General features: G+C 41.5%; 1 protein-coding gene across 3 annotated transcripts; it reads right to left on the bottom strand.

The window, feature by feature from the left end:
- Positions 1-6,883: 6,883 nt before the first annotated feature.
- Positions 6,884-10,033, bottom strand: acp5a (acid phosphatase 5a, tartrate resistant). Of its 3 annotated transcripts, none has more exons than XM_034128214.1 (6): positions 9,967-10,033; positions 9,153-9,243; positions 8,841-9,040; positions 8,613-8,737; positions 7,357-7,702; positions 6,884-7,276 (listed from the first exon to the last, which is right to left on the bottom strand). In XM_034128214.1, the coding sequence occupies exons 2-6, from the start codon at positions 9,241-9,243 to the stop codon at positions 7,037-7,039; spliced, it is 1,002 nt and encodes a 333-aa protein (XP_033984105.1). In that variant the 5' UTR covers positions 9,967-10,033; the 3' UTR covers positions 6,884-7,036. The 3 variants fall into 3 exon arrangements, with proteins under 3 accessions (XP_033984105.1, XP_033984094.1, XP_033984104.1); XM_034128203.1 differs by lacking the exon at positions 9,967-10,033 and adding an exon at positions 9,382-9,466; XM_034128213.1 differs by lacking the exon at positions 9,967-10,033 and adding an exon at positions 9,366-9,384.
- Between the last annotated feature and the right edge of the window lie 737 nt (positions 10,034-10,770).

Here is a 10,770-nt window from a genome sequence, read left to right on the forward strand (position 1 = left end):
TAGAGTTTCTACTATCATTGACAAACTTCAGATGGAGTTAAGTTGAGCTTGTGACTGTATTCGAGATAAAACAATCCTCATTTATAATGAATTGATATTTGGCCATGAACAGAGCCAAAATCACGTCTTAAAGTTGCGTTATAATTTTTGGAATATCCTGTCTTATACTGTATCTGAAGAGACATGATGAAGAGAGCACATTGCAGGAGAGCCAAGTGAGCTACTGTGTCAAATAAAGCTGAGTACTAAGATAAGATCACTTGTGCGTCAATCTTATTTCTGACACTTGATATATTTCTGGCCCAGGAGGATCGGATACTCCCTATAGGGTGTAGTTAATTCAGTTAGTGGAGGTGAGTGTGGTAATATGACTGTGTGAGGCCATAGGCACAGTAAGCAGAAGATTCATTCAATATAAAAAGGAAGATTTTGAAATACAGTGATCATGTCTACTAATAATCTTTTATCATCTGGGTATTTGTAGTGAATGGGGTTGAAAAGTGTGACATGTATTAAATGATGGCCTTGATATGAAGTTATATGATTCAAAGAAGTCATATCTATTAAAATGCTACAGAAGTACACATAAAATGGACATAAAGGCAATAACATTATATGATAAGACATGTTGGAAATAAAATGATCGGCTCACATGAAACATTTTTAAAGACACAATTTGGGTATTGATGTAAAATACATTTTGATTTTGCAGATCTCAGATCTTTAAGTACAGTCAGTTTAGGTAGTAACAGCAGAAGTTATGAAGCTATATCTTTTAGCTTGTTGGCATCAAAAAACAGACAGATTTTGGGGTTTATTTTAAGCATTTAATAGCACATGAAGCTGCAACATCACACACACACGTAAACATCAGCATTTTCAATAATTCCCTGTGTTTGTGCCCAGAACTAAAAAAGGGATTATTCCACCTTCACCGTCTCTCTCTGGACAAACATCAAAGTTAGAAAAAAAACCAGTTTTAGAGTGCCCTTATTCAGTGAGGGATTGAGATTAGGCAGAGAAGATTAGATAAGCAGTTTAGCCTTTAATACAGCATCCTTTTATTACTTTTGAATTAGATAATCGGACAGCCGCAGCCTAATCTCAGTGGAACAACTTCTGAAGCTTACATTGTTTATTCTGCTTGTATGACAAGGGGTGCAAGCATGCAGTGTAAAACTAGTGAAAGAGATACAATATTTGTTGGGATTTCTGCTTCTACTTATAGTTTTTATTAAAGTTCTCAACACCTACAGCTTTAATTTAGGATATCAACAACTTTCTGAATGTGGATTTTTCAGTTCTGATTTGGGGGAAGTTTTTTAATCCTATTTCGTCAGAGAAGAGATCTCAGTGCTCTAAAGTCGTCACTGACCCTGCAGAGTAGCTTTTCAAGGGCTGCCGGGGGGTTAGGGTTTAAGGTGGAGCCAATAAAGAAAAAAGGTCAATCTGAGGAAGTGAGATGCCGGAAGGTTTCAGACCCTAACATCACAGTTCACACTGTTTTAATTTAATTTCTATAGTGTCGTTTCTGGCCCTGGGTATTTCTGTTGCAGGGTTCAACACTGTGCTAGATGACCCCAGTTTTAATGTTCCACTGTCTATATCCGACCTACACTATAGAATAAATAATGAGCTTTCTGATCAACGAACATCTGATAACATAACATTAACACGTAGACACATTTTTGGATTAGCTGTTATCTGGAACATGTGAGCGCAGGATTAATGCGCTGCAGTCCTGGACATTGGGTGACAGTTGGGGAAACATACATATGTAGCTATTTAACAAAACACCTGTGACCAACAAGGACTCAAAATGTGTACAGTTGTGCAGTAAAAGTGCATCATCAGAATTCAAGAAATGTAACATTGAGTAACATAATATAAAGGGTAAACGAAAAACATGGAATTCAATTAATAACATTACATTATGAGCATGGCTTCCATTCGGTTACATGCTAATTAGCAGTTGTATTAGCAGTCATCTCTATCCTGTATTCTTCTTTTGTGCATATGTATGCAAAATTGAGCATGTTCCTCTTTGTCATTGCAGTTTGATAGGTTTCACAAGTGCTAAAATGTGGTCATAGATAGTTATTTGACCTTATACGAGCTTTTTAATTCTTCATTTCTTATGGCCAGCACTGGGTGCGTCCATTGTTTGCAAGAAGAAGTCAGATTGCATAGAGTATAAGATAATTGCTTTTTACTTGATTTATTATCTTAGACATGTTTCAATGAGTTCATGGTCTCAATTGCTAGTTTCCATTTGTCTGCGATATGGCATTGCTTCATAAAATTAGCAATTAATATCAAAGTTAACATGTTTTAAGGATACAACATGCTAATCAGGCTAGCTAGCACGCACTAGCATCAGCTGACAATTCCATGTAGGTTTATAACAGGGAGGAGCAACCCTTTTCACATTGTGACTGTCATTTGAGCTGTGTTTTATTACAAAAATAATTAGTTTTAGGTGCTTTAGTCATACATTTAAACTGTTTCTTGTTGCAAACCCCACAGGGCATCTACTGAGGTCGCCTGTAGGTGAAAGATCAACGTTTGTATATACTTACTGTAAATCAGTCTGTCTCACGTGCAATTAAGCTTTCTTTTGCTCTGCTGTCAGTAAGTCATGGTTTAGCTATCATTTATTGTCCTTTAGCCTACGGTGACGGCTTAACCTCAGAGGATTTATTTCTGGCATTGACTCAGTTCTCAGTTCCAGCTCTCAGTCTGATATGGCATGACACCAGCAGACTGTAACTCATCCTGATTGGATCAGGACAACACACTTGAGTCAGCAATGCTATAGTCAGACTGTGGTCAAGACAATGAGAACAATGATTACTGCATTTAACTACATTATGCAATAAGACATCTTGGCACATCCTCGTCTGTCTGGAGATGTTTAAAGCCATTAACCAGCATACCATGGTCATTTACATTAACTGTATGCATTTCTTTTGAACTATTAAGGGCAGTAAATCTAAACAACTCAACATTGGAGAAGGGAGAACAAACAGAAACCCTGCTGTTCTGCTATGCCCCCAGGTTAATGTTTTTTCATTGGTTGGCTGAGTTTATCCTGGTTGCCGTCACTCCCTGCCAATCTGCTGTCATTCAGCCTAATCCTCTGTTGGCAGGCCAGGTGGTTCTCTGTTACGGACAGAAGAACACGGACTGTGGAAGTCTTGGCCTCTTAGTACCTTCAGCAGCAGGCAATCAGGTCATGTCAGTATTTAAAACACTGGCTTTTGATGGCCCATATTAAAAAAGGCTGAGTGATGTCCCAAATACAACATTGTATTTGGGACATTTGCACATTTAATTTTGCAAATGAAAGCAATCAAAATGTTGCCTGCACATTAAGGTGCACTGTGAGATTCTTGTATGCCTTCTGATCCCTGCGTTAGAGGGAAATATTCAGTCAAAGCCTCTAAACAGGTGAATGGCTTGGAAAAAGTTGTTTTGTTCTCAGCACGGTATCCACTTATCTAAAAGCAAAAATGTTATGCCAACCAGTCTAGTACCTAAAATGTGGGAATGTTTTAGTGATGCAATTCTGTCTATTCTCAACAAATTAACAATTACCAGACCGAGGTATTTGACAGATTTATGACCGTGATAGAGCCGCAACCTTAGAAGCAGTCAGGGAACGTTACAGATGTGTAAAGTAGGGGCAGGGAGTGGGCATGTAGCCAATGCTCCACCCCCACTTGGCATCACAGCTGGTGTAATCTCATGGCAAGATTGTCTCTAGTTTGAGTCTGCCCAACCCTACTAAAACATCTTATCCTTCCAGATTGTATGTTAGCAGGCAAGTTTAAGGGAATAAAGTACTTATTTTAATGGCTTAGATGTACATAACTGCAAGTTTATGGTGGCTCATAAAGAGAACAAAAGCACCTACTGAGTTACTCGGTCATATTTAGCTACTGTTTATGAATAGAGAGCAAACAGTTACATTCCTACCCAGTCTCCTCCTGTTAGCAGGAAGTAATCGGAGCACAGGAAGATTAAGTATTTGGATGTACAAGTTTAGATAAGTGCAAACTTGGAGCAGTTACCAGAGGTATAAAATTGAGGTATAATTTCTTCCATTACATTGCATTTAGCTGACGCTTTTATCCAAAGCGACTTACAATAAGTGCATTCGACCAAGATACAAACTTGAAGAAAACAGAATCATATAAGTACATCAGGTTTCATAGAGCTAAAACATTTCAAGTGCTACTCAACTGGCTTTAGATAAGCCAGTCCTTTACTAGTATACAAGTGCTTTGTTAGCAATTCTTTGTTAGTAATTCTATCGCTTGAAGTGGAGCCGAAAGAGGATTAGTTTTCAGTCTGCGCCGGAAGATGTGTAAGCTATCTGCTGTCCTGATTTCAATGGGGAGCTCATTCCACCATTTTGGAGCCAGGATAGCAAACCGACGTGTTTTTGCTGATGGGAACTTGGGTCCCCCTCGCAGTGCTGGTGCAGCGAGCCGTTTGGCCGATGCAGAGCGGAGTGCACGTGCTGGGGTGTACAGTTTAACCATGTCCTGGATGTAGGAAGGGCCAGATCCATTCGCAGCATGGCACACAAGTACCATTGTCTTGAAGTGGATTCTAGCACTTACTGGAAGCCAGTGAAGTGAGCGGAGGAGCGGCGTGGTGTGGGAACATTTTGGAAGGTTGAAGACCAGACGAGCCGCTGCATTCTGGATGAGCTGCAGCGGTCGGATGGCACATGCAGGTAGACAAGGTTGAGCTTGAGGTGGTGAGCAGACATCCACAGAGATGTCAGCTAGACAAGCAGAGATGCGTGCGACAACCTGGGTCTCTGAGCGGGGAAAGGACAGAATTAATTGGGTGTCGTCAGCGTAGCAGTGGTATGAAAAACCATGCGGGCTAATGACTGATCCGAGCGAGTTTGTGTACAAGGAGAAGAGGAGGGGACCAAGAACAGAGCCCTGAGGGACCCCTATAGTTAATTGACAAGGGTCGGACTCGGACCCTCTCCAAGTTACCCTGTAGGTGCGGTCTTTGAGGTATGAGGTGAGGAGGGAAAGTGCAGAGCCTGAGACTCCAAGTTCTTGGAGAATGCGAAGGAGGATCTGATGGTTCACCGTGTCGAATGCAGCATCCAAAAGGATGATGACAGAGGAGAGGGAGGCTGCTTTAGCCGTGTGCAGTTCCTCAGAGACTGCAAGGAGAGCCGTTTCTGTGGAGTGACCTGCCTTGAAACCAGACTGGTGCGGATCAAGAAGGTTGTTCTGATGGAGATAACAGGAGAGTTGTTTAAAGACAGCGCGTTCAAGTGTTTTAGACAGGAACGGAGGAGAGAGACAGGCCTGTAGTTTATAACATCAGACGGGTTGAGAGTGGGTTTCTTTAGGAGAGGGTTTACTCTTGCCTCCTTGAGACTGTTTGGAAAGTGACCAGAAGTTAGAGAAGTGTTGATGAAATGGGTGAGAAACGGTAGAATATCAGGAGCGATAGTCTGAAGGAGGTTTGAGGGGATAGGGTCCAGAGGACAAGTGGTAGGACGGGCAGAGGTAATGAGGGTAAGAACCTCACTTGGAGAGAGAGGGGAAAAGGAGGTTAGTGTGTGAAAGGTGGGTCAGGTGACCCAGTGGTGAGTAAAGGTGAGTCAGAAAAAGAAGAGCGAATATCAACCTTTTTTTCAAAGTAGTTAACAAAGTCGCTTGACAGAAGGGAGGAGGGGGAAGGGGCTTTGGGGGGTTCTAAGAGGGTGGAAAAGATGGAAAATAGTTTTTTGGAATAGAAAGATGGATCTTATCTTGAAAGAAAGTGCTTTTTGCCTGAGAGATCGAAGCAGAGAAAGAGGAGAGCCTGATAGGTTAGGAGGTTGTCAGGGTGTTTGGATTTCCACCGTTTCCGCTCTGCTGCCCGAAGGATGGTTCTATTAGCACGCAGTGCGTCATTTAGCCAGGGAGCAGGAGGGGACTGACGAGCCTGCCGAGATGTGAGAGGACAGAGAGAGTCCAGAGAGGATGAAAGAGTAGAGAGGAGAGTTTCTGCAGCAGAGTTTGGAGGCAGGAGTTGGAACGAGTCAGAGGAAGGGAGGGCTGAGAGGACCGATGAGGCAAAGTAGAAGGGGAGAGGGAACGAAGGTTACGGCGGACAGGTGCAGAATTAGAAGAGATTAGTTTGTTATGTTTGGAAAGAGGTAGAGAGAAAGATATGAAAAGTTATCCGAGGTGTGAAGCGGGTTTACAGAGAGGTTAGAAGTAGTGCAGTTCCTTGAGAATATGAGATCAAGGACATTGCCAGCTTTATGAGTTGGTGGGGATGGAGATAGTGAGAAAGCAAAGGTGGTTAAAAGAGATGTTCGTTCAGCTATCTTCCCTGTCTGGAGGTTGAAGTCTCCGAGAAGTACAGCAGGAGGGCCAGTTTCAGGGATGTGTGAGAGGAGATTATCCAATTCCTCCAAGAAGTCCCCCAAGGCGCCTGGTGGACGGTAGAGAACAACAATGGTTAATTGTATAGGATGGGTTACTGTGACGGCATGGAATTCAAAGGTGGAAGGAGTGAAGTTAGGTAGTTGGTAGAGGGAAAAGCTCAATTTGGGAGAGAGCAGGAGACCAGTGCCACCTTCCGACACATGTACCAGACCTGACAAGAAAGGGATTGAGCAGTCTTACTGTAAAATACATTAATTCATAAAAAAAGCCTCAGAACTCTTTCAAGTCAAAACTAAAACTGCTTACTCATTCAGACCAACAGATCTGGTCATGGTTGCATTTGCAGACGACACTAAGCACTTCTATGAACCACAGTCTTCTGAACTCTTTGTCTTCATAAGAAAATATTTCCATCTTGCAAATCCACATGCTGACAAATTCTTTACAAAAAAACATTTATTATTTTCTTTTAACAATAGATTTACATGTAAAACAAGTTGATTCTCTTTTAAAATACACATTATGAATTGCATCGAAATATTAATGCCAACGATTAAAACACAGGGTTATGATCCATTTCTGTGATCTGAAGTTACACTACTCATACTGTATGAGCTAGTCTACTCAAAGTTCCTTTGGCTGAGGACCGTGCGGTAGAGAGACGTGCCTATAGCCTGGAAGAAGGTCAGGATCATCTTGTTCTTGGTGACTTCTGCATGGACGAAGCCTCCCAGAGTTGAAGCTTGGCCTGTGAAGAACTTCACTGAACCTTTGGGTACATGGTTCCAGTGGCGGATATCAGGATCCAGGAAGTTTCCAGCCCCACTCACCACATAGCCCACACCAGACTCTTCAATATACTGTACGGGGTACAAAAACAAGAAGGTTAATGTGAAGAAAGTCATGCAGATTAATACCAACAGAGCTTACATGAACCTACCTGCAGATTGTGGTCATGCCCGCAGAAGTAAGCAGTGGCGTTGTATTTTTTGAGGAGAGGATGGAGCCTCTGCAGCAGACACTCTGTGGGCCCGTGTTCAGACACGGACCACACGGGGTAGTGGCCAGCCAGCAACAGGAAGTCTGCCGTGGAGCGAGCCAGTCGCTCCTGTAACCACGTCAGCTGGCGGTTGGCATCCACCCCACGCAGAGGGCCGCGAGGCTTCTCGTCCAGGAAGTCGTCAGAGTTGCCGCACAGCATTATGGTGTCGAGCATGATGATGGTTAGGGTCTTCCCAGTGTTGGGAATCCGGAAGTTCAGCTCGTAATAGTAAGAGGGGAACCTCCTGAGGAGGTTACGGATAGCAGGGTTGTGACAATAACATTGATGAAATGATCATTTGTATGTCAATTACTAACGCTCTATTTTTATACGTTTTGAAACTTGTCATCTTGTTCGTAAGTCTTTGACCAAAACTGATGTAATTGGATAACCCACAAGAGGGGTATTTTTTTTAATATGCTATGCTTACTGCCTCAACAACATTTGTTTTCTACCTTGTCTATCTATCTATCTGTTTGTTTTAAGAAATCTCATGTATAAATGTATTTGCTGCTTAATGAAATCCTCTTGGCCTTATCAAACATAAGGTTTAGTACTACACGCTACCAATTACAGCTGTGGAGACATTGGTATAGTTGTCTCTTTGTAGGACACTGAATTAAATTATGAATTTTTTTTATGCTGTGTATGTTTTATTATGTAATGTCTTGTATCTGGACCCTGAGTCTGTAATAAAGTTATGATTTCATTCATATATATATATTTTAATATTAAGAAAAGAGAACATGACTTCACAGTGAGCGAAGAATCCAAAAATAGAAAAAAGCTTTGATGAATTTATGTAAATTGGGACTTTCAATAAGAAACTCAATTTGTGCAGTACAAGTCATATCTTGCGCTTACTTCGCAATCACATTAATTTGAGAATAAGTTACCCTTAAAAAAACACCAAATAAAAAAAAAAACAGTAGTACTCGCAGCCGCAAGGCCTCCATTACTTGAATTCCTCAAGACTTTTCTTTCAGGTAAAGTTCCCCATGAAAGCATGTAAGGAAAAACATATTATAAAAAAAAACATGGTCAAGTAATTGATATTAAAAAGGGTCATTTTGGAAGTTAAGTATTCCTTTGAGTTTTTCTTTTATTAGACTAAAGGCAAGTTATTTATTATAAATGTTTAGGTTCATCCTTACCATCGGTCCGATTTCTTACTGTACTCAATCTGAGCTTTGACGTTCCCTTTATGGTCATGATTGCCAGCAAGCACATACCAGGGGACTTTGAGAGACTTGGCCGTGTACACAGTCTCAAACGTGTCCTGATAGAAGATTAAGATGAGAAACAAGCTCTTTGTTTTTAACCCACCTTACACAATATTGCTTCACATTTCATGCCCCATATTTCCAGTTTACTCAACTGACCTGAAACCGAGGAGAGTCCACGCTGTCCACACCTCTGTAGTAGAAGTTATCGCCAAGGGACAGAACAAAGTCAGCTCCCATCTGCTCTGCTACTTTACTCATCTCCCGAGCAGTAGTCTTCTGCACAGCGGTGATGTAGGGCGGATAGGGCACACCACCCCAGTCTCCCACAGCCAGGAACTTAATTGAGGTTCGGTTTTCTGTGAGGGAATGAAAAATAAACTCTTAAAAAGCCGACAGTGTGAGGAGCAACACATCCCTCTGATATAACTAACAAGAAATCATGAAGAAGCTGTGTAAAGTTATACTCACTACCAGTTGCCTCCAAGTTCTCGAAGGCAGTAGGATAGCAGTAGGCCACATGAATGGCAGCAATTAAGATGTAAACCAGTGAAAGTGCCATCTTTGAAAAAAAACAATCAGATCAACAGTAAGCAGCCAAACCAAATGCAGCTCAAATAAGAGATTTAGACCAAAGCAGCAAACATGAAATCAACACATGCAGAAGAGGAACAGAGCACAAACCGCAGCAACATCATACCATCTGGCCTACGCTTCCTCTCTCCTTCCTACATCTCTCAACAAAAGTAGCTTGCTTTTGTGCCTTAAGGTGACTTGTGATTGGCTGCAGCCTGACATGTCCAAGCTGTAGCTAATGGAAGCTAATCACAGCAGCCATGTGTGATGCAATGAGGGTCAAAGGTCACAACTTCATGTTTGTTAAAGCATGTAATTGCACCTCTGCTTCTCTTAATTAAGAAACACACAGATTGCGATACCACAAAATCTGGATTCATCCGATACCAAGTATTTCAGGGCCAGTATCGCCGATACCGATACCGATACTTTATAACAATACAAAGTGGCCACAGTAGCAAACTGCCTTCTTGCACACATCACAGTTCGCTAAGTTGTCATTGACAGTAGTGAAATAGCTCCATACAACGATCCTCTTTCTCTCAGCCATCATGCACGTGTGTGTCCCCTAGTCAGCAGTGATACTAGAAAAGCTAAATAAAGTATCTAATGCCTCATTCCTCTCATAGAAAAAAACAAACTGGCTGACAAGAAAAACAACTTGCAGTCTGGAGAGATAATGTCAGAGACGAAGATAAAAAACACTCACAGCTGATAAGTGGTGAGCTCAGGACGAGCTGAGGGACACTCGCAGAGCTCTTCCTGCCCGTCCTTTTATCAGCATTCCTGGAGAGGAGGCGTCCCGCCCCGGGACACGGAGCAGGGCCTGATCATTGCTCACCCTGACTCATCTGAGATACATGTGATCCACAACGGTTATTATAGCCGATGTCCAGACTCCACCTCAGTGTTAATCACAGTTTTTTCCTTCAATTTCTTCAGTCTGCTTCCACTTTTTAAGATCATTTATAAATAAGATAAATAAATATCTCACTGAGTTTATTTCCCTAGCTTAATGCGTAAACTTAAAGCACAACGAATGCTGACAGCAAGGTGAAACTGTAGTCTTAAGTAATGCAGCTTTGTATCATTTAACTTCTGAAACAAACTATTTTCACAAATAGTACAATAAACAACAATATACTGCGTTCTTCTCACTTTGAAACCATGATATTACGTTAAACAGCTAAAAGGCCATCAGGAGTTCATTATAAACTGTGTTTACTTTTTGCCTGACAAAATCAAACTGTCAATAGAAGGCATAACAGAAGAAATATTTCTACATTGACAGTTGATGAGCAACTAGCGTTGATCATTTCAGATTCTATTCACATACGTGGGCCTGAAAAAATAAGCACTCTACTAACTTTAATTTAAAAAAAGAAACCTTGCCAGGTGGTAAATTCTCACCAATGTAATACAGTCGTGTCATTTCTTATTTGGCTCTGTAGGAGGCTTTCAGAAGTAAATGTCAACTCTGATGTCCGAGTTTGAAAGATTTGCTTGTTTATAA

Source organism: Trematomus bernacchii, unplaced genomic scaffold, assembly GCF_902827165.1.
Source record: "Trematomus bernacchii unplaced genomic scaffold, fTreBer1.1, whole genome shotgun sequence".
In the NCBI taxonomy this organism is placed as follows: Eukaryota; Metazoa; Chordata; class Actinopteri; order Perciformes; family Nototheniidae; genus Trematomus; species Trematomus bernacchii.